The sequence below is a fragment of the Anomaloglossus baeobatrachus genome, chromosome 5 (assembly GCF_048569485.1).
Source record: "Anomaloglossus baeobatrachus isolate aAnoBae1 chromosome 5, aAnoBae1.hap1, whole genome shotgun sequence".
Classification (NCBI taxonomy): domain Eukaryota; kingdom Metazoa; phylum Chordata; class Amphibia; order Anura; family Aromobatidae; genus Anomaloglossus; species Anomaloglossus baeobatrachus.
In genome coordinates this window covers 520,007,970-520,035,656 of record NC_134357.1, presented here as the reverse complement: position 1 = coordinate 520,035,656, position 27,687 = coordinate 520,007,970, and the positions used below count along the sequence as shown (strand labels likewise).

Sequence of the window (27,687 nt, the reverse complement as noted above, 5' to 3'; positions counted from 1 at the left end):
TTGATTTCTAATATGTTTATTACACAACGTATCTATCTGCATACTTGGGAAATGTTCCCTTTACATGTACCATTGTTTTCTTTTTCATTGTAAAACATGTTTAAAAATCTTTCAAAAATAAAAAGTTGAAGAAAAAAAAAAGAAAAGCAATGTCTGACATTCATGTGTTGATTTTCAAAGATTATTTTTATTTATTATTATTTTTGTCAGATTCAAGGTATTTCTGTGACCATTGTGGGTTTTTCTTTCATTAAACGAGGGGTACCAACAATTTTGACCATGTGTGTATATATATTATATAAAAATAAATAAAATTAAGCTGTGAATGATTACAAACTAATTAAATGGTTGCCAACCATCTGGATCACCTCCAATGGGAGAGATTTAGCCACTAAATTTGATATTCCAATTATTGGAAATGGCTATCTTATCAATGGACTTTCTGCTCCATCAAACAAGTTTCTTGTAGATGCATCAAATTAGGGGAGTATTTATTCATCAACTCCTATACAATAGCTCTTTTAAGGTTAGAATTCGTGCCCTTTACATTCAGGGTCAAAATTTTAATCATTGCCATTAATTAGCTAGGAATGAGGGAGAGTCAGACAGTCATGATCTGAAAATAAGGAGTGGGTAGGGGGCAGAGGAACCATACATTCAGGCATACAATCCTGGCGCACATTTCCTGAGACCATTTACCAAAAAGAAAGACTAGCTTTATTTGTCTAACAGTAGTAATAAGAAGAAGGAGATCTGCACATCACAACCAAATGCCGCAGTACCATGGAACAGAATAAACCAGAAAAAAATAGGGGGGTGGAGAAAAACAAAAGGAGAGATGAGAAAACAACCTTCAAAAAGTAAAAATGGGAAAGAAGGAAAGCAAGATCAGGAGGGGAAAAAATAACGAAGAAAATGTGAAGATCTGAACCCTAAACAACTTAAATTACAGTGAGAGAATAATGGCTTAAAGGTAAAATAAACATTTAAGTCAAGTGCAATAAGCCACATCCAGGGGTTTACAATGAATTGTTTCAAAGCATTGTTTCAGAGGAGGGGGTAGAAAATCATAGCATTGCAAACAATATAAGCATGAGAATTAATTCAGAAGAGGCTACACCAATTAACAGAAGACTATCCAATGGAGTCTGGGAGACGATCCAGGGTTCTACGGCCACCCAAGCCAGGGCCTCAACTCGTGCAGTCAAAAAAAGAAGAAAAAAAATGGCTGAATATAACATTGCATAGTGATAACCCTTCAACCTCAATTCCTGATGTGTCATTAATGAGAACCTATCGCCAAAAATTTGGTTTATTAAAAAAATCTAATTACAGTATATATGTATGTGAGCATTTTCAGTCAGATCATCGCACAGACTGGTGTGACAATGGTAGACAGCGGAGCTTCAGCCAGGCAGAGAAATGTCTTCTATTAAAGTAGTAGTGTGTTAGTCTATGTGTTGTGTAAAGTAGCGTGTGCTAGGTATGTTGGGAAATTATGTACCATATTTTTTAGATTATAAGACGCACCTTTCCTCTCAAAAATTTGGGAGGAAAATGAGGGCTGTGTCTTAAAATCTGAATATAGCTTACTGGGGGAAGGGGGGGATGTGGGTCTGTGCGTGGGTGGCCGGTCAGGTGCGTGTCGCTGCGTGCGGCAGCCGGCTGCCTCTCTGTGCGGGTGGGCGGTCTGCTGGCTGCCACTCTGTGCGGGCGGGCCACTGTGCGGACTGCGGTGTCTGTCACTGAACCGTCGCTGACACCACTGACCTGCCGCTGTCACTGACCCGCTGCTGCCGCTGACACCACTGACCTGCCGTTGCCACTGACCTGCCGCTGACACCACTGACCCGCCACCGCTGCTAGCACAGCCAAACATCCTTTCAATTGATAGGATAAGAAAAGTGTCTAAAATTTAAATGTAAACTTGGGCATTTATTGAAGATGTAATGACAGCCATCTCCCCAGTGCCTTTATCGGACATGCAGCCCCATATCATCAATGACTGTGGAAATTTACATGTTCTCTTCAGGCAGTCATTTTTTTATTGTTTAGCTTTTCTGTATGTAAATCCTATTTCCTTTAGGCGGTTTCTTACGGTTCGGTCACAGACATTGACTCCAGTTTCCTCCCATTCGTTCCTCATTTCTTTTGTTGTGCATTTCCTGTTTTGGAGACATATTGCTTTAAGTTTCCTGTCTTAACGCTTTGATGTCTTCCTTGGTCTACCAGTATGTTTGCCTTTAACAACCTTCCCATGTTGTTTGTATTTGGTCCAGACTTTAGACACAGCTGACTGTGAACAACCAATATCTTTTGCAACATTGTGTGATGATTTACCCTCTTTTAAGAGTTTGATAATCCTCTGCTTTGTTTCAATTGACATCTCTCGTGTTGAAGCCATGATTCATGTCAGTCCACTTGGTCCAAGAGCTCCCCAAGGTGTGATCACGCCTTTTTAGATGCAGACTAACGAGCAGATCTTATTTGATGCAGATATTAGTTTTGGGAATGAAAATTTACAGGGTGATTCCATAAATTTTTCCCCGTTTGGTCTTGAAAAGTAACCGTTATTGGCTAGCACATTATGTTTTCATGATTTTTTTTAGTGTTTCTTAAAGCCAGAAAGTTGACATTTGAAATGACTTTAGTTTGGTGACATGTCTATGATCTGCTTTTTTTAAACAAAAGTAAATAACTGAATGAACATCCTCAGAGCCAGGTTATTCCATAATTTTTCCAGGGGTTGTAGGAACGTTATATATCAATCAGGGAATACACCATTATACAATATAAAGACCAAGTAAGCTGTAGATTCTCCCATTTGAGAGAATCGAGTGATTATGCTAACAACACTCAGATAAAACTCTGCCCCAGTTTGATAAGTGTCAGCTTGGTGTAATCGGATTCTTTCAGGTGAGAGAATCAGAGCACAGTATTAAGTGAAAAAAACAAAAAATATTCTACATTTTCTCCATTCTATGAGTCCACGGAAATTGAACTGCACTCGGCTGTAACCCGAGTGCAGTCTGATGATTTCCAAACACCCATAGACTTGAATGGCTATGTGCCGTCACATTTGCACTGCCACTCACAGCATGCTGCCCTTTTCTTCTGATGCAGAAACGGCACAAGAAAAAGTATGCTCATTGCAACATCGGATAGCCTTAATCCATGTTATACGTTCAGGTGAGAGAGCCCTTAGGCTTCCTCTCAGTACAGCAATGCACCTCCCTTTGATCAACAGTATAAGATCACTATAAAGAAAATACATGGTCTCTGCTCCCCATCTCAAATGGCCGCCACACCATCCAAAAGGAGGATAATGGAGATGAATGCCTAGGAAGACACAGAGCAAACTGCTCTAGAAAATCGTAATAACGCTGCGTTGGCATGAGAGTCTTGAAATCCCATCCTGCAGATGGTAGCTCAACCCTACTCAGCTTAGGAGCCGGAGCAGAGGACAGCAGCAAGTAGAAGATACGCACAGAGGCTACAGATTACATAAATCCCAGCAGTTGGTAAGTGACAAGTATTTCCACAAGCTGCAGAAAGACTCAGTCCCCTAACTTTTACAGGTTTGTTTTGTACAGATTGTAACAGGCACAGTAAGCACTAGCTTAGAATACAAGTAGTGATGAGCGAGCACTAACATGCTCTGTACTCGTTAAGAGCAGTTGGATGTTCGGATGGACACGAATAAAGTACCCGAGTATCATGGAAGTCAATGGGGTACTGGAGCATTTTTCTGGAAGATTTACCAGAAAAATGCTCGAGTCCATCATTAACTTACATTATACTACAGTGCACGAGTCATGCCCATTCGAGCATCTAACAGCTCTTAAACATAGTAGCGCTCGGTCATCAGTATATACAAGGCAAAGCACCAGAGCTCAAGTATCACACATCTTCCTCAAACAGCCATCAAACCACACCCCATCGGTAGTTGCATACATTTACTATTAACCAGTTAGTACTGAAAACTGCATTTCTTTTCTCTTTTATACTGTCAGTGTTGTATTTTTTGTTTTACCAATTGACAATAAAATAGTTGTAAAAATAGAAAGGCTATATCCCTTTGTGAATTTTCTGATGAGCAATAAAATTTGGTTTTCGTGTAAAACATTTACCGCATTCTGAACATGAAAATGGCTTTTCTCCTGTGTGACTTCTCATATGGGCAACAAGATTTGATTTGTATACAAAGCATTTTTCACATTCTGAACATGAATATGGCCTTTCCCCAGTGTGACTTCTCATATGGGCAACAAGATTTGATTTATGAGCAAAGCATTTTTTACATACTGAACACGAATATGGCTTATTCCCTGTGTGAGTTCTCAGATGTATAACAAGTTGATTTCTGACTGCAAAACATTTCCCACATTCTTGACATGAAAATGGTTTCTCCCCTGTGTGAGTTCTCTGATGAGTAACAAGATGATCTTTCACTAAAAAACATTTCCCACATTCTAGACATGAAAATGGCTTCTCCCCTTTGTGAATTCTAAGATGTTTGTCAAGACTTAATTTAGTTGAAAAAAATTTCCCACATTCTGAACATGAATATGGCTTCTCCACTGTGTGAATTTTCAGATGGTGAATAAGATTTGATTTCTCTTTAAAACATTTCCCGCATTCGGAACATGAAAATGGCATTTCTCCTGTGTGGCTTCTCTGATGATTAATAAGACTGTTCTTCACTTTAAAATATTTCCCACATTCTGAACATGAATATGGCTTCTTTGTCTGTGCTTTTTGATGTTCATCATCCCTTCTGTAATTTTTGTTTTGCTTAATATGTGATGAATCTGAAGATGAGAGCTGTTGAAAAGGATCATATAATAGATGTTGGGCTGGAGCTATATCTGGAACACAAACATGCTCTTCATATGCACCCGGTGTGGTATTATGATCATGTGCTGTAAAATCTTGAAGTATCAGATGTGCCTCTGATTGGCTGGAACAGTCATCTGGAAAAAATGAAACTGAATGTATTCTTTTTCAATAACACAGATTGTATATTAACCCTTTAGTGACGGGGCTAATTTTCACCTTAATGACCAGACCAAATTTTGCAATTCTGACCAGTGTCACTTCATGAGGTTATAACTCTAGAACGCTTCAACGGATCCCGGTGATTCTGAGATTGTTTTTTCGTCACATATTGGACTTCATGTTAGTACCAAATTTAGGACAAAATTTTTTGATTTTATTTGTGAAAAAATATGAATTTTGGCAAAATTTTTGAAAATTTTGAAATTTTCAACTTTTGAATTTTTTTTCCGTTAAACCAGAGAGTTCTGTGACACAAAATAGTTAATAAATAACATTTCCCACTTGTCTACTTTACATCAGCACAAGTTTGGAAAAAAAAAAATTTTTTGTTAGGAAGTTAGAAGGGTTCAAAGTTTATGAGCAATTTCTCATTTTTACATCAAAATTTACAAAACCATTTTTTTAGGGACCACATCACATTTGAAGTGATTTTGAGAGGCCTAGATGACAGAAAATACCCAAAAGTGACACCATTCTAAAAACTGCACCCCTCAAAGTACTCAAAACCACATTCAAGAAGTTTATTAACCCTTTAGGTGCTTCACAGGAACTAAAGCAATGTGGAATGAAAAAAGCAAAAAATAAAATTTTACCTAAAAATGTTGCTTTACCCCAAATGTAATCAATTTTAGAAGAAATAACACAACAAAATGGACCCCAAAACTTGTTACCCACTTTTTTATGAGCGCGGTGATATCCCATAAGTGGTCAGAAACCTCTGTTTGGACAAATGGGAGGGCTGGGAACACAAGGAGCAATATTTGAAGTTTGGAAAGCAAATTTGGCTGAAATAGATTGTGGGCACCATGTTGCATTTACATGTCCGCTAAGGTACCTAAACAGCAGAAACCCCTCACAAGTGACGCCATTCTGGAAACTAGACCCCTCAAGGCTTCTATCTAGGGGTATAGTGAGCATTTTGGACCCACAGGTACTTCACAGATTTTGATAACGTCACGTTGTCATATTGAAAATTTTCATTTTTTTCTCAAAAATGTTGCTTTAGCATTAATTTTCTTACTTTTTCAAGAGGTAATTCCAAAAATTGGACCCCAACGTTTATTACCCACTTTCTTATGAGCGCGGTGATACCCCATATGTGGTCAGAAACCTCTGTTTGGGCAAATGGGAGGGCTGGGAACACAAGGAGCAATATTTGAAGTTTGGAAAGCAAATTTGGCTGAAATAGATTGTGGGCACCATGTTGCATTTACATGTCCGCTAAGGTACCTAAACAGCAGAAACCCCCCACAAGTGATGCCATTCTGGAAACTAGACCCCTCAAGGCTTCTATCTAGGGGTATAGTGAGCATTTTGGACCCACAGGTACTTCACAGATTTTGATAACGTCACGTTGTCATATTGAAAATTTTCATTTTTTTCTCAAAAATGTTGCTTTAGCATTAATTTTCTTACTTTTTCAAGAGGTAATTCCAAAAATTGGACCCCAACGTTTATTACCCACTTTCTTATGAGCGCGGTGATACCCCATATGTGGTCAGAAACCTCTGTTTGGGCAAATGGGAGGGCTGGGAACACAAGGAGCAATATTTGAAGTTTGGAAAGCAAATTTGGCTGAAATAGATTGTGGGCACCATGTTGCATTTACATGTCCGCTAAGGTACCTAAACAGCAGAAACCCCTCACAAGTGATGCCATTCTGGAAACTAGACCCCTCAAGGCTTCTATCTAGGGGTATAGTGAGCATTTTGGACCCACAGGTACTTCACAGATTTTGATAACGTCACGTTGTCATATTGAAAAATTTCATTTTTTTCTCAAAAATGTTGCTTTAGCATTAATTTTCTTACTTTTTCAAGAGGTAATTCCAAAAATTGGACCCCAGCGTTTATTACCCACTTTCTTATGAGCGCGGTGATACCCCATATGTGGACAGAAACCTCTGTTTGGGCAAATGGGAGGGCTCGGAACACAAGGAGCAATATTTGAAGTTTGGAAAGCAAATTTGGCTGAAATAGATTGTGGGCACCATGTTGCATTTGTAGGGCCCCTAAGGTACCTAAACAGCAGAAACCCCCCACAACTGACCCCATTTTGGAAACTAGACCCCTCAAGGAATTTATTTAGATGTTTGGTGAGTACCCTGAACCCCCAGGTGCTTCACAGAATTTTATAGCGTTGAGCCATGAAAATAAAAAAATTAAATTTTAACACAAAATTGTTACTTCAACCATGTAGCTTTTTTTTTCACAAGGGTAAAAGGAAAAAAAACACCATAAAATGTATTGTGCAATTTCTCCTGAGTTCGCCGATACATCATATGTGGCGGAAATCAACTGTCTGGGTACACGGCAGGGTGCGGAATGAAAGGAGCGCCATTTGACTGCAAAATTGGCAGGAATCATTAGCGCACGCCATGTTGTGTTTGGAGACCCCCTAAAGTGGCTAAACAGTAGAGCTCCCCCACAACTGACCCCATTCTGGAATCTATACCCCTCAAGGATGTTATCTAGGGGTATAGTGTGCATTTTGAACCCACAGGTACTTCACAGAATTTTATAACAATAGGTTGTCATATTGAAAATGTTCTTCTTTTTCACAAAAGTGATGCTTTAGCACCAAATTTTCCACTTTTACAAGATGTAACACCAAAACGTGGACCCCTCATTTTGTTACCCACTTTCTTACGAGTCCAGCGATACCCAACATGTAGTCAAAAACGTCTGTTTGGGCAAACGGCAGGACTTGGAAGGGAAGGTGCACTTTTCAAATTTTGGATTATTTGATTTGCAGAGCCTATGTGTTATCAGAACAACTGAAAACCCACATAAATGGATTTTTTGTACATTTTATCTTGGAGTGAAGGGCAAAATGTGGAGGAAAATACCGCCAATTATATGGCAGACTTGTGCTTGTTCCAGAGATGAAGGAACACCAGGAGGGCTAGAAGGACACGTTAATTTTTCAGAGACTGGTCGTACAACGTCTGTTTAGCACCATCAATCCCTATATGAGGGACAATTGTGCCAGCCGACGTGGTACACCATAACAGGCTCCTACCTGCCAAGGTCGGAACCGCTATATGCACAAAACAACCAGTCCCCCACAGGGTTATAAACGTATTGTCCAGTGCAGGAGGTTCGGCAAGAACCATGCAGTAAAGCCCAAGGTGTAAAATTACAGAACAACTTCAGATCCTCCAATAAAATTATCATGCCCGTATCACCAAGACATAGTTGTAATAGCAGTCAGACTAAGATGACTGGTGCTAACACTTTGTGAGTGATCAAATCTTGGAATTATTTGTCAGATGATCAGATGTTTCAAGAACATTTGCGGGGTCCACATTCTGGAGTACGCAGACGTGGGCATATGACGAGAATTTGTCTGCATAACACTTCGGTATGTGAGTGATCAAGTCCTGGAATTATTTGTGAAATGGGGTAAAATGTGTTTTACTGATGAAAATAGTAAATTTTATTTGACAAGTAACACAGGGGCTCACTACACAGAAAATATAAACGTGAAAGAAAAACCCTACCACACAATTTGGGAATAGTGTATGACGTCTAATAATTGTGGGATGTGTGGTAGATCTCGAAGCAGGGGGTAACACAAAGTCCTGGCTGGGAAGGGCACATGGGACAATAATATCTTGAGTCGCTTCTCCTACCCTGCTTGCGACATACCCGGCACCTTTTTTTAGGACGGTTTTGGGTGGGAGTAGGAGGCACGAGATGCATAAAATGCCGTTCCGTTAGTCTCCGGGCATTCTCTGACTCGAAGGCTGCCTCTGGTGCCGCTGAGTCAAACATGAGGGACTCAATAATTTTTTCCTGGTACTGCAGAAATGTGAGGGCCCCTTGTGATTTTTTAAACAGTACAAAACTGTTGTAGGTAGCAATCTGTATCAGGTAGATTGCTACCTTTTTGTACCAGGCCCTCGTTTTCCGCTTTACCAGGTATGGTTGGAGCACCTGGTCAGACAGGTCCACGCCACCCATAAACCTGTTGTATTGGGTCACACAGAAGGGTTTCTGTTTGTCCCTGGTGGCTCCCCTCTCTCTGACCGACACAGTGGTGTCCTCATGCAGGGTGGTGAGCATGTAGACGTCCTTGCGGTCATTCCACTTTACGGCAAGCAATTTGTCACTTGCCAGTGCGAATGACGCCCCCTTCTCTACACGTCTGGACACTAACTGTGCCGGCAAACCAACACGGTTTTTCCTTATTGTCCCACAGGCCCCTGTATTTGCAGCATGGAGGGATTGGTATAGGGGGATACTAGTGTAGTAGTTGTCGGTGTACACATGGTAACCTTTACCAAGAAATGGGGACATTAGCTCCCAGACAATTTTTCCTGGGACGCCAATTGTCTGGGGACAGTTGAGTGGGCTTATTTGGCGGTCCCTACCCTCATAAATGATAAAGTTACATCATGTGTACCCGCTGGTGCTTTCGCACACTTTATATAATTTTATGCCATACTTGGCTCTTTTGGAGGGAATAAACTGACGGAATGAGAGACGGCCCTTATAGCTCATTAGGGACTCGTCAACCGAAACATTCTCCTCTGGGCTGTAGGAAGTTAGGAAGGACTCTTTCAGGAGGGATATTAGGGGTTTCAATTTATTAAGGCGGTCATAATTGGGGTCAGTTCTTGGGGGGACTTGGGAATTATCACTAAAATGGAGGAATCGCAATAGGGTCTCATATCGGGTTCTGGGCATTATGGCTGCAAATACAGGGGTGGCGTGGACAGATTTGGTTGCCCAGTAGGAGCGGATACTGGGTTTTTTCACTATACCCATGTTGAGGGTAATGCCTAAAAATTTTTTGATTTCCGGGACACTTGTGGGGATCCAGGAACGGGAATGGACAGATGTTGGCTTTTGGGCAATATATTGGCGGGCGTACAAGTTGGTGTGGTGGGTGATAAGCTCAAGTACTTGTTGGTTAACAAAAATTTGGAAAAAAATCCAGTGGGGCAAAATTGGTGACAATTATTTTTATGCCAGGGTCTCCTATGAAAGGGGGAATTTGTGGGGTAAAGGACGGGTTGGGGTACCAGAGAGCATGGGGGACTGCAGAACTAGGTCCTGCCCCTGACTCTTCAGCAGTGGCGACTGGCGGGGTGTGGGACCCCGTGGAGGAAGCCGAATCGTCACCGCTATCCGAAAAATCTCTTTCTGAGGCCGATTCGGTCTCTGACCCAGAACTGCCGGAGGCAAGCAGCGAGTACGCTTGCTCTGCCGTAAACATCCTGCGGGCCATGGTTTTTGTTTTTATCCCTGGCTAACAAAAAATAAACCTAAACCTAACACTAGTATTTTTTTTTTTTTTTTTTTATATAAACCCTAAATTTTTTTATAAAGATTATAAAAAAAAATATTTAGGGGAATGACGCAGCGAGGGATGACGGAATGATGGAGGGGGGATGATCACAGGGGGGTGATCAGAAAAATTGGGAATAGATTTATGATGATCTTTGTGAATTGATAACTTTTTCTCTCTATATGGCAGCACGTAGTCTCTCTCTCTTCTCTCCCAGATAAACTACAAGGGAGAGAGGAGAAAGGCAGACCTAAATGCTGCCATATTTATCAAATATTGGCATTTTGACTACTGTGATAGGATCTATCACAGTATTCAAATCTAAACAGCCAATCAGAATTTTTTTTTTTGTTGCCGGGTGCAGGAGGCAGATTATGGCAAGCACACTGCGCATGCGCCCGCCATTTTCCCGGAGAAGAGAAGAAGGGGGGCCGCGGGGGACCGGGGGACCGGTGATTTTTTTTATTGAGGTACAGGGGAGGGGATTGGGGGAACGGGGGATCCCAGATCGGGTGGGAGAGAGACTGGGAACGGTGGTGAGAACTCCGGTTCTCCAGATCCCTCTCTCTGGTCCCCCGGAGGGGGCTCCGGGGGACCAGAGAGCTCCGGTGTACCGGAGGAGAGGTCAGGGGGGGGGGGCATTTCCCTCCGATCTGAAATGTTTGATCATTTCAGATCGGAGGGAAATGAATGCAGAGCCGGCGGCAGCAGTTTTCAGCGCGCCGGCGCCATCTTGCACGCTCCGGAGGGGGGCTCTGAAGAACCGGAGGGGGCTCCAGGGTCCAAAGAGCTCCGGTGTACCGGAGGAGAGGTCAGGGGGAGGACATTTCCCTCCGATCTGAAATGTTTGATCATTTCAGATCGGAGGGAAATGAATGCACCGGCGGCGGCAGTTTTCAGCGCGCGTCGGCGCCATCTTGCAAGGTCTGGAGAACCGGAGGGGGCTCCGGTGACCAGACAGCTCCGGTGGACCGGAGGAGGGATCAGGGGGAGGACATTTCCCTCCGATCTGAAATGTTTGATCATTTCAGATCGGAGGGAAATGACTGCAGAGCCGGCGCCGGCGGGAGTTTTCAGCGCGCGTCGGCGCCATCTTGGATCTTCCGGGGGGGGGGGGGGGGGGTTGGATGGCTTTCTCCGGTACCGGGGGCCTTGGGGGCACTAAGGGCTAACATTTATTTCTCATCTGGCATGTTTGATCACGTCAGATGAGAAATAAATCAATTTTACCAGCCATTTTTTTTTTTTTCATGTTGTCGCCGGTATACGGTGTATACCGGCGATCGCATTAACGGGGTGCATAAAAAACACCCCGATTCATAATCTGGGGGGTCTCAGCTACCCCCGGTAGCTGAAACCCCCGAGATTTTCGGTCGCTGGGGGGCGCTAGAGGGTTTTTTCGGGCCGCCGCTTTAAAGCGGCGGAACAGAATAAGTACCCTGTTTTGCCGCCGCTTTAAGTCGTACGGCCGTCGTTATGAGGTTAATGATAAAAATGATAATATTTATACATTTTATTAGGGTGAGTAAAAAAATGTATCGACACTCTGGCTGTAAAATATTTTTTTAAGAGAATTACTTTGGCCATCTGTCAACTAGCTTTCATATGCCCTCATTGAAAAACAGTTTATGCTGATCAGTGAGCCACAAAGGCATCGCTGTCTTCATGTCTTTTTCACTTCTACAGAAGTGTAGAATATAAGCTCTCATATATTGTAGAGATACTGTTAAATTATTATATGCCATTATACAGTGTAAGGGCTACTGAACCCTTACATTATACAGTGTGGGAGTACTCTGGGGGCCATCATACAGTGTCAGGACCATTATACATTGGGAGAGATATTGTGGGGCTATCATACTGTGCTTTAGAGGAGCAGTGGAGGGGGGGCATCATACTCTGTATAGGGGAGCTATGTGCCCATCATACTGTACATAGGAGAGCTGTGGACCCATCATGCTGTGCATAGGGGAGCTGTAGACCAATCGTAATGTGCATAGGGGAGCTGTGGACCAATCGTAATGTGCATAGGGGAGCTGTGGACCAATCGTAATGTGCATAGGGGAGCTGTGGACCAATCATACTGTGTATAGGGGAGCTGTGGGCCCATCATACTGTGTATAGGGGAGCTGTGGACCAATCATACTGTGTATAGGGGAGCTGTGGGCCCATCATACTGTGTATAGGGGAGCTGTGGGCCCATCATACTGTGTATAGGGGAGCTGTGGGCCCATCATACTGTGTATAGGGGAGCTGTGGGCCCATCATACTGTGTATAGGGGAGCTGTGGGCCCATCATACTGTGTATAGGGGAGCTGTGGGCCCATCATACTGTGTATAGGGGAGCTGTGGGCCCATCATACTGTGTATAGGGGAGCTGTGGGCCCATCATACTGTGTATAGGGGAGCTGTGGGCCCATCATACTGTGTATAGGGGAGCTGTGGGCCCATCATACTGTGTATAGGGGAGCTGTGGGCCCATCATACTGTGTATAGGGGAGCTGTGGGCCCATCATACTGTGTATAGGGGAGCTGTGGGCCCATCATACTGTGTATAGGGGAGCTGTGGGCCCATCATACTGTGTATAGGAGAGCTGTGGGCCCATCATACTGTGTATAGGAGAGCTGTGGGCCCATCATACTGTGTACAGGGAAGCTGTGGGCCCATCATACTGTGTACAGGGAAGCTGTGGGCCCATCATACTGTGTATAGGGGAGCTGTGGTCCCATCATACTGTGTATAGGGGAGCTGTGGCCCCATCATACTGTGTATAGGGGACCTTTGGGCCAATTGTACTGTGTATAGAGGAGCTGTGGGCCAATTATACTGTGTATAGGGGAGCTTTGGGCCCATCATACTGTGTATAGGGGAGTTGTGGGCCATTTATATTGTGTATAGAGGAGCTGTGGGCCCATCAAACTGTGTATAGGGGATCTGTGGGCCGGCCCATCAAACTGTGTATAGGGGATCTGTGGGACCATCATACTGTGTATAGGGGAGCTGTGGGACCATCATACTGTGTATAGGGGAGCTGTGGGCCCATCAAACTGTGTATAGGGGATCTGTGGGCCCATTATACTGTGTATTAGGGAGCTGTGGGCCCATCATACTGTAGGCAGTAAGAGGAATACTCGTGCCAAACAGCAGGTCTAGTAATAGGGTCACATACGGCAGCAGCAGCTCAATATTTGAGTATCATCATTGGATTGAGTAGTTTGTGCAAGTTGGGAATAGATGGGGATGGTGCTGGCAATGTGAGAAGCAAAACGTGTCTTTATTGTAATCTCTGCAGACAAGTCCTGGATAAAGATGTCATATCAGTCTAGGCCAGACAGGAAAAGTGAACAACTTCATCAGAAAGAACGTCAACTGTAAGTCACTATCTGTAAGGCTATGTGCGCACAGTGCGGTTTTCGCGGCGTTTTTGTGCGTTTTTGGGGTGCGTTTTTGGCCTCAAAACTGCATGACTTTGCTTCCCCAGCAAAGTCTATGAGTTTTCAATTTTGCTGTCCGCACACAACTGTTTTTTTAAGCTGCGTTTTTGAGCTTAAAAAAAAAAATAAAAAAATGGACATGTCAATTCTTTCCTGCGTTTTTCTGCTTTTTCCCCCCATGCAATGCATTGGAAAACCGCAGAAAAACGCAGAGATCAAAAACGCAGCAAAACGCAGCCATAAACGCACCAAATCGCAGTAAAAACGCATGCGTTTTTTGCCACGTTTTTTTACGTGGGTGCGTTTTTAGCGGCTAAAAACGCACAAAAACGCAGCGTCAAAAAAACGCAGTGTGTGAACTTAGCCTAACTGTACTCTGATCTCTTACATGTTCTACCACTATGAACCAGAAAAGGGTTATTTCAGTGCGCTGTTGTAGAAAAGATCAGCAATCCAGATGAATATGAGAAATTATTTATTGTCAACGTGTTACAAAGCCAACAGGTTTTTTCTTCAGTACAAATAATATATGATACATCTTAAGATGGTTCTGGTTCATAGTGGTAGAACATGTAAGAGATCAAAGTACAGTTACAGATAGTGTGACTTACAGCTGACGTTCTTTTTGATGAATTTGTCCACTTTTCCCTTCTGGCCAGACTGACATGAAATGGTCAGCCAGGACGCATCTGCAGAGATTACAACACAGACACATTTTGCTTCTCACATTGCCAGAACCATCCCCATCTATTCCCAACCCAAGGCTGAAACCCCAATATTGAGCTGCTGCAATATTAAGCAAAAAAAGAAAAAAAGTATTATATTTATATAGTAAAATTATATTATATATATATATATATATATATATATATATATATATATATATATATATAAAAAACAAATCACACATATTTGGCATTGCTACATCCGTAACAATCCGATCTATAAAACTAACATTATTTAACTCCTTCAGTGAACAGTTATTTTATCATAAAGTTGAAAAATAGTGGAAAAAAAACACGATCAAGAAGTTACATGGAAATAAAAATAGCATGGAAAATGACATCTTATCCCACAAAAAACAAGCCACCATACAGCTCAGTCAGGGAAAAAAAATAAAATTCATATAGCTCTCAGAATACAGCAATGGAAAAACTATTTATTTTTCTATAAAACTTTTTATGGTGTAAAAGCAGCAAAACAGAATAAAAACAATATAAACAGTATCACTGTAGGGGTATTGACCCAAAGAATAAAGCCATATTATCACGGTGAACAGGCGTAAAAAAAACAATTCCCGAAACGCTGTTTCTTCTTGATTCTGCCTCACACAAAGCTAAATAGAAAGCAATTAAAAAGTATGATATGGTCCAAAATAGTACCAATAAAAACTCCAACTCATCCTGCAAAAAACAAGCCCTCACATGACTGTCGACAGAAAAATGAATAAAAAAAGCTATAGCCTTCAAAATTCGGTGATTCAAAAAACATTTTTAGTGCGACAGTGGCCAATCTTAAAAATAAAACTATATAAATCTGGCATTGTTGTAATCGTACGGATCTGAGCAATACAAGCGGCCTAATCACTTATAACACAAGGTGAACAGCATGAAAAAGATCGCAGTGAGGTTCAGCTCACATACAGTTAGGTCCAGAAATATTTGGACAGTGACACAATTTTCGCGAGTTGGGCTCTGCATGCCACCACATTTGATTTGAAATGAAACCTCTACAACAGAATTCAAGTGCAGATTGTAACGTTTAATTTGAAGGTTTGAACAAAAATATCTGATAGAAATTGTAGGAATTGTACACATTTCTTTACAAACACTCCACATTTTAGGAGGTCAAAAGTAATTGGACAAATAAACCAAACCCAAACAAAATATTTTTATTTTCAATATTTTGTTGCGAATCCTTTGGAGGCAATCACTGCCTTAAGTCTGGAACCCATGGACATCACCAAACGCTGGGTTTCCTCCTTCTTAATGCTTTGCCAGGCCTTTACAGCCGCAGCCTTCAGGTCTTGCTTGTTTGAGGGTCTTTCCATCTTAAGTCTGTATTTCAGCAAGTGAAATGCATGCTCAATTGGGTTAAGATCTGGTGATTGACTTGGCCATTGCAGAATGTTCCACTTTTTTGCACTCATGAACTCCTGGGTAGCTTTGGCTGTATGCTTGGGGTCATTGTCCATCTGTACTATGAAGCGCCGTCCGATCAACTTTGCGGCATTTGGCTGAATCTGGGCTGAAAGTATATCCCGGTACACTTCAGAATTCATCCGGCTACTCTTGTCTGCTGTTATGTCATCAATAAACACAAGTGACCCAGTGCCATTGAAAGCCATGCATGCCCATGCCATCACGTTGCCTCCACCATGTTTTACAGAGGATGTGGTGTGCCTTGGATCATGTGCTGTTCCCTTTCTTCTCCAAACTTTTTTCTTCCCATCATTCTGGTACAGGTTGATCTTTGTCTCATCTGTCCATAGAATACTTTTCCAGAACTGAGCTGGCTTCATGAGGTGTTTTTCCGCAAATTTAACTCTGGCCTGTCTATTTTTGGAATTGATGAATGGTTTGCATCTAGATGTGAACCCTTTGTATTTACTTTCATGGAGTCTTCTCTTTACTGTTGACTTAGAGACAGATACACCTACATCACTGAGAGTGTTCTGGACTTCAGTTGATGTTGTGAACGGGTTCTTCTTCACCAAAGAAAGTATGCGGCGGTCATCCACCACTGTTGTCATCCGTGGACGCCCAGGCCTTTTTGAGTTCCCAAGCTCACCAGTCAATTCCTTTTTACTCAGAATGTACCCGACTGTTGATTTTGCTACTCCAAGCATGTCTGCTATCTCTCTGATGGATTTTTTCTTTTTTTTCAGCCTCAGGATGTTCTGCTTCACCTCAATTGAGAGTTCCTTAGACCTCATGTTGTCTGGTCACAGCAACAGCTTCCAAATGCAAAACCACACACCTGTAATCAACCCCAGACCTTTTAACTACTTCATTGATTACAGGTTAACGAGGGAGACACCTTCAGAGTTAATTTGCAGCCCTTAGAGTCCCTTGTCCAATTACTTTTGGTCCCTTGAAAAAGAGGAGGCTATGCATTACAGAGCTATGATTCCTAAACCCTTTCTCCGATTTGGATGTGAAAACTCTCATATTGCAGCTGGGAGTGTGCACTTTCAGCCCATATTATATATATAATTGTATTTCTGAACATGTTTTTGTAAACAGCTAAAATAACAAAACTTGTGTCACTGTCCAAATATTTCTGGCCCTGACTGTATATCTTGCTCTATGCAGTGCACTTAAACAGAAGATTGTGTGTAAATCTCTGAAAGAAGGGAATTTTGTTTACTTACCGTAAATTCCTTTTCTTCTAGCTCTAATTGGGAGACCCAGACAATTGGGTGTATAGGCTATGCCTCCGGAGGCCGCACAAAGTATTACACTCAAAAGTGTTAAGCCCCTCCCCTTCTGCCTATACACCCCCCGTGCTCCCACGGGCTCCTCAGTTTTGGTGCAAAAGCAAGAAGGAGGAAAAAGAATTATAAACTGGTTTAAAGTAACTTCAATCCGAAGGAATATCGGAGAACTGAAACCATTCAACATGAACAACATGTGTACACAAAAAAACAGGGGCGGGTGCTGGGTCTCCCAATTAGAGCTAGAAGAAAAGGAATTTACGGTAAGTAAACAAAATTCCCTTCTTCTTTGTCGCTCTATTGGGAGACCCAGACAATTGGGACGTCCAAAAGCAGTCCCTGGGTGGGTAAAATAATACCTCGTAAGAGAGCCGTAAAACGGCCTCTTCCTACTGGTGGACAACCGCCGCCTGAAGGACTCGTCTACCTAGGCTGGCATCCGCCGAAGCATAGGTATGCACCTGATAGTGTTTCGTGAAAGTGTGCAGGCTCGACCAGGTAGCCGCCTGACACACCTGCTGAGCCGTAGCCTGGTGCCTCAAAGCCCAGGATGCGCCCACGGCTCTGGTAGAATGGGCCTTCAGCCCTGAGGGAACCGGAAGCCCAGCCGAACGGTAAGCTTCGATAATTGGCTCCTTGATCCACCGAGCCAGGGTTGATTTGGAAGCTTGTGACCCTTTACGCTGGCCAGCGACAAGGACAAAGAGTGCATCCGAGCGGCGCAGGGGCGCCGTACGAGAAATGTAGAGTCTGAGTGCTCTCACCAGATCTAACAAGTGCAAATCCTTTTCACATTGGTGAACTGGATGAGGATAAAAAGAAGGTAAGGAGATATCCTGATTGAGATGAAAGGGGGATACCACCTTAGGGAGAAATTCCGGAACCGGACGCAGAACCACCTTGTCCTGGTGAAACACCAGGAAGAGAGCTTTGCATAACAGTGCAGCTAGCTCAGATACTCTGCGAAGTGAAGTGACTGCTACTATAAAAACCACTTTCTGCGAAAGGCGTGAGAGAGAAATATCCCTCATTGGCTCGAATGGTGGTTTCTGAAGAACCATCAGCACCCTGTTCAGATCCCAGGGTTCTAACGGCCGCTTGTAAGGAGGGACGATGTGACAAACCCCCTGCAGGAACGTGCGTACCTGTGGAAGTCTGGCTAGGCGCTTCTGGAAAAACACAGAGCGCTGAGACTTGTCCCTTAAGGGAGCCGAGCGACAAACCCTTTTCCAGTCCAGATTGAAGGAAGGACAGAAAAGTGGGCAAGGCAAATGGCCAGGGAGAAATACCCTGAGCAGAGCACCATGACAGGAAAATTTTCCACGTCCTGTGGTACATCTTGGCGGACGTTGGTTTCCTAGCTTGTCTCATTGTGGCAATGACGTCTTGAGATAACCCTGAGGACGCTAGGATCCAGGACTCAATGGCCACACAGTCAGGTTGAGGGCCGCAGAATTCAGATGGAAAAACGGCCCTTGAGATAGCAAGTCTGGTCGGTCTGGTAGTGCCCACGGTTGGCCGACCGTGAGATGCCACAGATCCGGGTACCACGACCGCCTCGGCCAGTCTGGAGCGACGAGGATGACGCGGCGGCAGTCGGCCCTGATCTTGCGTAACACTCTGGGCAACAGTGCCAGCGGAGGAAACACATAAGGGAGCTGAAACTGCGACCAATCCTGAACTAAGGCGTCTGCCGCCAGAGCTCTGGGATCTTGAGACCGTGCCATGAACGCCGGTACCTTGTTGTTGTGCCGGGACGCCATGAGGTCGACGTCCGGCACCCCCCAGCGGCAACAGATCTCCTGAAACACGTCCGGGTGAAGGGACCATTCCCCTGCGTCCATGCCCTGGCGACTGAGATAATCTGCTTCCCAGTTTTCCACGCCTGGAATGTGAACTGCGGATATGGTGGAGGCCGTGGCTTCCACCCACAGCAGAATCCGCCGGACTTCCTGGAAGGCTTGCCGACTGCGTGTGCCGCCTTGGTGGTTGATGTATGCCACCGCTGTGGAATTGTCTGACTGAATTCTGATCTGCTTGCCTTCCAGCCACTGCTGGAACGCTTTCAGGGCAAGATACACTGCCCGTATTTCCAGAACATTGATCTGAAGCGAGGACTCTTGCTGGGTCCACGTACCCTGAGCCCTGTGGTGGAGAAAAACCGCTCCCCACCCTGACAGACTCACGTCCGTCGTGACCACCTCCCAGGATGGGGGTAGGAAGGATTTCCCTTTCGATAATGAAGTGGGAAGAAGCCACCACCGAAGGGAAGCTTTGGTCACCTGCGAGAGGGAGACGTTCCTGTCGAGGGACGTCGCTTCCTGTCCCATTTGCGTAGGATGTCCCATTGAAGAGGACGCAGGTGAAACTGCGCGAAAGGAACTGCCTCCATTGCTGCCACCATCTTCCCCAGGAAGTGCATGAGGCGCCTCAAGGTGTGTGAGCGACCTTGAAGGAGAGATTGTACCCCTGTCTGTAGTGACCGCTGCTTGATCAGCGGAAGCTTCACTATCGCTGAGAGGGTATGAAACTCCATGCCAAGGTATGTCAGCGATTGGGCCGGTGTCAGATTTGACTTTGGAAAATTGATGATCCACCCGAAACTCTGGAGAGTCTCCAGGGTAGCGTCGAGGCTGTGTTGGCATGCCTCTAGAGAGGGTGCCTTGATCAACAGATCGTCCAAGTACGGGATCACCGAGTGACCCTGAGAGTGGAGGACCGCTACTACAGTAGCCATAACCTTGGTGAAAACCCGTGGGGCTGTTGCCAGGCTGAACGGCAGTGCCACGAACTGCAGGTGTTCGTTCCCTATGGCGAAGCGCAAGAAGCGCTGGTGCTCTGGAGCAATTGGTACGTGGAGATAAGCATCTTTGATATCGATCGATGCAAGGAAATCTCCCTGGGACATTGAGGCGATGACGGAACGGAGGGATTCCATCCGGAACCGCCTGGTCTTTACGTGTTTGTTGAGAAGTTTCAGGTCCAGGACAGGTCGGAAAGACCCGTCCTTCTTTGGGACCACAAACAAGTTGGAGTAAAAACCGTGGCCCTGTTGCTGAAGAGGAACAGGGACCACCACTCCTTCTGCCTTCAGAATGCCCAGCGCCTGCAGAAGAGCCTCGGCTCGCTCGGGAGGCGGGGATGACCTGAAGAATCGAGTCGGGGGACGAGAGGTAAACTCTATCTTGTAACCGTGAGACAGAATGTCTCTCACCCAACGGTCTTTTACCCGTGGCAGCCAGGTGTCGCAAAAGCGGGAGAGCCTGCCACCGACCGAGGATGCGGAGTGAGGATGCCGAAAGTCATGAGGAAGCCGCTTTGGTAGCGGCACCTCCGGTGGTCTGTTTAGGACGTGACTTAGACCTCCATGCATCAAAGTTCCTTTGATCTTTCTGAGGCCTTTTGGACGGGGAGAATTGGGACCTGCCCGCGCCCCGAAAGGACCGAAACCTCGACTGCCCCTTCCTCTGTTGGGGTATGTTCGGTTTGGGCTGGGGTAAGGATGTATCCTTTCCCTTGGATTGTTTGATGATTTCATCCAAACGCTCGCCAAACAATCGTTCGCCAGAAATTGGCAAACTGGTTAAGCGCTTTTTGGAAACAGAATCTGCCTTCCATTCCAGTAGCCACAAGGCCCTGCGGAGTACCACCGAATTGGCGGCTGCAACCGCCGTACGGCTCGCAGAGTCCAGGATAGCATTAATAGCGTAAGACGCAAATGCCGACGTCTGAGTGGTTATGGACGCCACCTGTGGCGCGGACGTGCGTGTGGCTGCGTCAATTTGCGCTTGACCTGCTGAGATAGCTTGTAGCGCCCATACGGCTGCGAATGCTGGGGCAAAAGAAGCGCCGATAGCTTCATAGATGGATTTCAACCAGAGCTCCATCTGTCTGTCAGTGGCATCTTTGAGTGAAGCCCCATCTTCCACTGCAAGTATGGATCTAGCTGCCAGTCTGGAGATTGGAGGATCCACTTTGGGACACTGAGTCCAACCCTTGACCACGTCAGGGGGAAAAGGATAACGTGCATCCTTAAGGCGCTTAGAAAAACGCTTATCTGGACAAGCATGGTGATTCTGGACTGCCTCTCTGAAATCAGAGTGGTCCAGAAACATACTCGGTGTACGCTTGGGAAACCTGAAACGGAATTTCTCCTGCTGGGAAGCCGACTCCTCCGCCGGAGGAGCTGAGGGAGAAATATCCAACATACGATTGATGGACGCAATAAGGTCGTTCACTATGGCGTCCCCGTCCGGAGCATCAAGATTGAGAGCGGCCTCAGGATCAGAATCCTGATCAGCTACTTCCGCGTCATCAACCAGCGATTCCCCTCGCTGAGACCCTGAACAATATGATGATGTCGAGGGAAAATTTAAGCGAGCTCGCTTAGTCGGTCTGGGGCTGGGGTCTGTGTCAGAACCCTCAGCTTGGGATCCATGAGATACCCCGGGAGGACATTGTTGGTCCAGCTGAGGTGGGCCAGGGAACAAAGAATCAACAGAGTCCCCGTGCTGAGGTCTGGACTGCAAGGCTTCCAGTATCTTAGCCATAGTCTCAGAGAGTTTTGCAAACTCCGTCCCTGTCACCTGAACAGTGTTAGCAGGTGGCTCCCCCTGGGCCCCCCCTAGCAGAGGCTCTGGCTGAGTAAGTGCCACAGGGGCCGAACAGTGCCTACAATGAGGGTCAGTAGAACCTGCCGGTAGCGGGGTCGTACATGCGGCGCAGGCAACATAATAAGCCTGTGTTTTGGCACCCCTGCCTTTCGCGGGCGCCATGCTATTATCTTCCCTGAGCAACACAACAGGGTATATAGCCAGAAATCAACTGTGCACTATACGGTGTAAAATAAACATATAATGTTACACTACTGCACAATGGGGCTAGCACCACAGGTGCTGCTTACCACCCGCTTAAAGCGGTTGTGCGGTCACCAGAGTCCCTGCCTGGGTCTCCCAGATTTTGTCCCCCTCTGCAGCGTCCGAGGAGCTGACAGGAATGCGTCCTGAGGAGAGGAGAGAGCCGTGGGCGTGACCCAGAAAGAGCGGGAACTGGTGCTTGCACTGTGCACAGTGAGGGGAGTGGAGTATGCAAAGCATGCTCCAGCCCTCAGTGCTGCTCGTTCTGTGCAGCGTCCCGCCCTTCCCCTGCCTGTCAGGGCTGTGGGCGGGAGGAAAGGAAACTAGGCCGCAAAAAGCCGGGGACTCTAGTAATAAACGCGGCCGCCGTAAAAGCGCGGCCGGCGTGGAAGTCCCCGGCGCACTACAAGTCCCAGCCGCGCCACAGTGTTTGCATGGCAGCGGCGGTCAGTGCGGCAGTCCCTATACATAAACACACTCAGCAACGCTGAGTGTGTAATGGCACATATTAACCCGGTCAGCGCCGCGGTCCCCGATGCACTAGCACACCCAGCAAAGCTGGAGTGTTGCTGTGCGCGGTCCCCACGGGGACACAGAGTACCTCCAAGTAGCAGGGCCATGTCCCTGAACGATACCCGGCTCCTATCCAGCAGGCTCCACAGGAGTTGTGGATGAAGCACGGTCTCCTGTGCCTGGAGACCGATAGGATCCCACTTCACCCAGAGCCCTGAGGGGGATGGGGAAGGAAAACAGCATGTGGGCTCCAGCCTCCGTACCCGCAATGGATACCTCAACCTTAACAACACCGCCGACAAGAGTGGGGTGAGAAGGGAGCATGCTGGGGGCCCTATATGGGCCCACTTTTCTTCCATCCGACATAGTCAGCAGCTGCTGCTGACCAATCAGTGGAGCTGTGCGTGCATGTCTGCCTCCTTCGCACAAAGCAAAAAACTGAGGAGCCCGTGGGAGCACGGGGGGTGTATAGGCAGAAGGGGAGGGGCTTAACACTTTTGAGTGTAATACTTTGTGCGGCCTCCGGAGGCATAGCCTATACACCCAATTGTCTGGGTCTCCCAATAGAGCGACAAAGAAAACATGATTCAGACAAAATTCACTGTAATGAGGAATAAGAAGTCACTTGAACTCTTGTCTGACCTGTGGTCCGGCGGTGTGGATCTTTTTAGGCATACAAAAAAATGTGGTCATCAACAGTTTTGTGCACCTTTGAAAAGATGGACCCCGCAGAAGAGAGGCCAAATGGAGTCCAGAGTAACTCTGCTGCCTCATTATAGTGAATGCAACCATTGGGGGTTTCACCTGAATCATGTATATAGGAGCTGTAGATGGAAATCCTAATGTAAGGGTTCAGCAAAGAGCACAGAATAAATATGACCTGATCCAAAATGTTCGGTTAACAAATTGCCACCAATTAGCATTCAACTCAACCCACAAAAAAAACAAGTCCCCTCTCAGGGCATCACTGGTAGCACAAAGGCTCTGGAAAGCGCTATGGCTCCCACCCCCCAAAAAGAAATCTATGACATTTGGAGCTCCCAAATCCAAATGTCCCCCTCCCTTCTGAGCATCACAATGTGCCTAAACCACAGTTAGGGGTGTAATTTCCAACATGTGATCACTTGGGGGAATTTCTGCTGTTCTGACACTTAGGGGCTCTGCAAATGGAGTCCGCAAACTATTTTAGAAAATCTGTGTTACAAAAGTCAAATTGCGATCCTTCCCTGCCAAGCCCTGTGATGCGGCCAAATAGTACTATACAGTCACATGTGGGGTATTGCCACACTCAGGAAAAATTGTGTAACACATTATGGGGCCTTTTTTTACCTATTCCTCTTGTGAAAATTTGAAATCTGGATTTAAAACATTTTAGTGGTAAAAATGTAATTACTTTTTCTTCACCGCCCACTAGTGTAAACTTTTGTGACACACCTGTGGTGTCAATATGCTCACTACACGCCTAGATGAATTCAATGAGGGGTGCAGTTTGTAAAATGAGGTCACTTGTGGGGGGTTTCTGCTGTTCTGGCACCTGAGAGGTTCTGCCAATGTGACATGACACTCCCAAACATTCCAACTAAATCAGAATTCACATATGATGCTCCTTCCCTTTTTGTACTGTGCCTTAAAAAAACCACATATGGGGGGTTTTGGTGAACTCAGCAGAAATTGCATGGTCCATTATCTCCTATTACCCTAGTAAAAATGAAAAATTTGCGGTTAAAGCAATAAATGTGTGGTAAAAAAACCTTTTCATTTTCTTCATTTTCACAGCTCAACGTTATAAAATTATGTAAAGCACCTGGGGGTTCAAGGTGCTCACCAAACATCTAGATAAATTTCTTGAGGGGTCTAGTTTCCAAAATGGGGTCACTTGTTGTGGTTTTCCATTGTTTAGGCACATTAGGGGCTCTCCAAATGTGACATGGCATCCACTATCTATTCTAGACAATTCTGCGCTTCCCTTCAGAGTCCTGCCGTGCTCTCAAACAGTAGATTTCCAACACACATAGGTTGTCTGTGTACTAAGGAAAAAATGTACAACAAATTGTATGGTGCGTTTTCTCTTGTTAGCCTTTGGAAAATGTAAAATTTAGGGCTAAAGTACCAATTTTTGGGGGAAAAGTAAAATTTTCATTTTTTTTCTTCCATATTGCTTTAGTTACTGTGAAGCACTAAAAAAGTTAAGAAACTTCTTGGATGTGGTTTAGAGCACTTTGAATAGGGCTTTTAGAATGGTGTCACGTTTGGGTATTTTCTGTCACCTAGGCCTCTCAAAGTCACTTCAAATGTGATCTGGTTCCTAAAAAAAACCGGTTTTGTTGGAAAAATGAGAAACTGCTGATAAACTATGAACCCTTCTAACTTCCTAACCCAAAAAAAAAAGATTTTTCAAAAATAGTGCTGATGTAAAGTAGACATTTTGGAAATGTTATTTATTAACTATTTTATGTGATATGTGATATAACTTCAGGTTTAATGGCATAAAATTTCAAAGTTTGAAAATTGCGAAATTTTCACCAAACTTCACATAGAATTTTTTTTTACAAAGAAATACAAACAATATCGTCCTAAATTTACCACTATCATGAAGTACGATATGTCATGAAAAAAATCTCAGAATCACTAGGATCCGTTGAAGCGTTCCAGACTTAAAACCTCATACAGTGACACCGGTGAGAATTGAAAATAATTGGCCTGGTCATGAAGGTAAAAACAGGCTGGGGTTGAAGGGGGTTAAAACCAAGAGAAGTACGCCTCTTGCCTTTAACCTTCTGTGATATTTGATAGAAATAATAAAAATATATAGCCATGCATAAAATATGAAACTATATAATTTGTGTGTCTGCTTTCCTCGATGAAGGGTCTGCTGTATTCTATTTACATATATACCGGTAGCTGCCTTCATACTTTTACTGAACTGTAACTAGGACTTATTTTTGGAGCAGGGCTTATATTTCAAGCATAGCTCCAAAATTCTGAAAAATCAGGCTAGGGCTCATTTTCATGGTAACAGGGATGTGGGGGGAACTTGACCATTTAGTCATGGTTCTTGACCTAGATATATATTGTGTAGGATTGACGCATTTTTTTTGTGGTAGGAGTTGTTTAAAATGATACCATTCACTTTACCATATAATTTATTGAAAAACAGGAAATAAAGAAGCCATGTGCGGGGAAATGTGAGAAATCGGTAACTATACTTACTGGTAATTTTGTTTCCTAAAACTGTGACAGCCACCATATATGCCCACCATTTTTTACTATCCTCATCTACTATGTGGAAAGTGTTTTTATAATTCAGCATAAGTGGATACAAAATAAGTTGCATTTTATACATATTTGTTTAACCCCTTTACAACAATTTTCTCTTATTTTCGTCAATTCTTGCAAATGCTATAACTTCTTCATTTTTCAATTGGCATAGATATGAGAGCTTTGCTATTTTTGAGGGATGAATTCTAGTTTTGAATGACACCAAACAATAAACTATAGAAGAATAAATACAATTTAAATTGTGTTAAAATGTCGAAAAAAAGAAAGTTGAATTGTAGTTGTAAAAAAAATGGCTGTTGTCTGTGTGCTCCGTGCTTCTATCTTAGAATGTTTTAAAGACTAATACATTTCTACATTTTTATGGATAGCGACTGCCAACATCTATTTTTTTGCTTCTTTTATACACATAATTGCACCAAAACGTGACCGAGAAGAATCGGTGACTTCTCTGCATTTAGTGGTCATTACTTACCTGTGCAATCATCTGTTGGAATCTCCACTTTGATCCACTCATCATCCATCGCATATGTCTCTGTAGTATTAATATGGGTCAGATCTTCAGCCTAAAAGAAATATTGGAAAAGTCACAGACAAATGGAGAAGTCGTAAGAAATAATTTCTAAGAATAGAAATGATCATAAATTAACACAAAAACAACAAATGACAGCTGCTGTTATCACAGAGCTGCAGGTCTCCTGTATAATCCAACCTGTCGGCTCCTAATTGTAACCAACGGTCTCCATAACCAAAAAGTTGTGAGAAGATCCAGACAACATCTAATGTCTATGATCAGCTTTATCCTGTCATCTCCACCAAGTATAAACCATACACTGAATGGCCACTTTAGAGACAACCATTTAGTAGCATGTTGGATTTACTTCTGCTTTCACAACTCCGGAAATCTATTTTGTCATCAGTTCCAGTAAATGTTATGCATGAATATTGTCTCTTGAGAACAAGACCGTCACAAATGCAATGGAGGGACTAACAGGCTCTAAACAGCCCATTCTACTATGGATTTGGAGACTGAGAAGGCCGGAGAGACGAGAAAAACATCACTGTCATGTTCCTAGAATTGATTATATGGCCCTTGTGGCATCGAGCATTATCATTCCGCATCTGTACTTCTGCCATGAAGAGATAAAACTGATTGCCCACTAAGCCTAGGTAAGAATGTTTGATAAAGAAATGTTCGCTAGCACCACCTGTTCTTAAAACTATTGTTGATCAGTTTCTTGTTGATAAGTTTCTCTAAGGCTATGTGCCCACGCTGCGGATTTACCGCGGATTTTGCCGCGGATTTGCCGCGGATTTCCCAAAAATCTGCAGCAGCGGCACTTCCAAGCCATTTCAATGGCATTTTGGAAATGCTGTGTCCATGCTGCGGATTTTTCCGCTGCGGATTTGCCGCGGATTTTGATCCGGAAAAATCTGCAGCATGTCAATTGTTTGGTGCAGATTTGGTGCTGATTTTTTTTTTTAAATGGGGAAAAAAAAAAAAAAAAAATCCGCATCAAAATCCGCGGTAAACCCGCGGCAAATCCGCCGGTGCGGATTTGCCGCGAAAGTCGCGGATTTTCAGGCAGAAAAATCCGCAGGTACATTCTACCGTGGACACATAGCCTTACTCCTTACTCTGATAAGTTAGGGCTCTTTCAGACGTTTGTGATCATTGGTCCGATCTTGAATTGCAATACACAGACCAACCATGCATCTCCCGATTCGAGCGTGACAGCCTCAAAAATATATGAAGTTGTCACAACCAAGTCTCGAGATGCGCAGCCAGTTCATGCATTGAGATACGAAATTGGACCG

The 27,687-nt window shown here is 44.3% G+C and overlaps 1 protein-coding gene across 1 annotated transcript in view; it reads right to left on the bottom strand.

Moving 5' to 3' along the window:
• Window positions 1–694: 694 nt before the first annotated feature.
• Window positions 695–27,687, bottom strand: part of LOC142312068 (uncharacterized) — a 69,145-nt gene continuing 42,152 nt past the window's right edge. The window contains exons 7-8 of the mRNA XM_075350947.1: window positions 14,325–14,338; window positions 695–4,672 (exon numbers count right to left, since the gene is read on the bottom strand). Coding sequence (XP_075207062.1) covers window positions 4,069–4,672; window positions 14,325–14,338 — 618 coding nt within the window. The 3' untranslated portion in view covers window positions 695–4,068. The remainder of the gene's footprint in view (window positions 4,673–14,324; window positions 14,339–27,687) is intronic.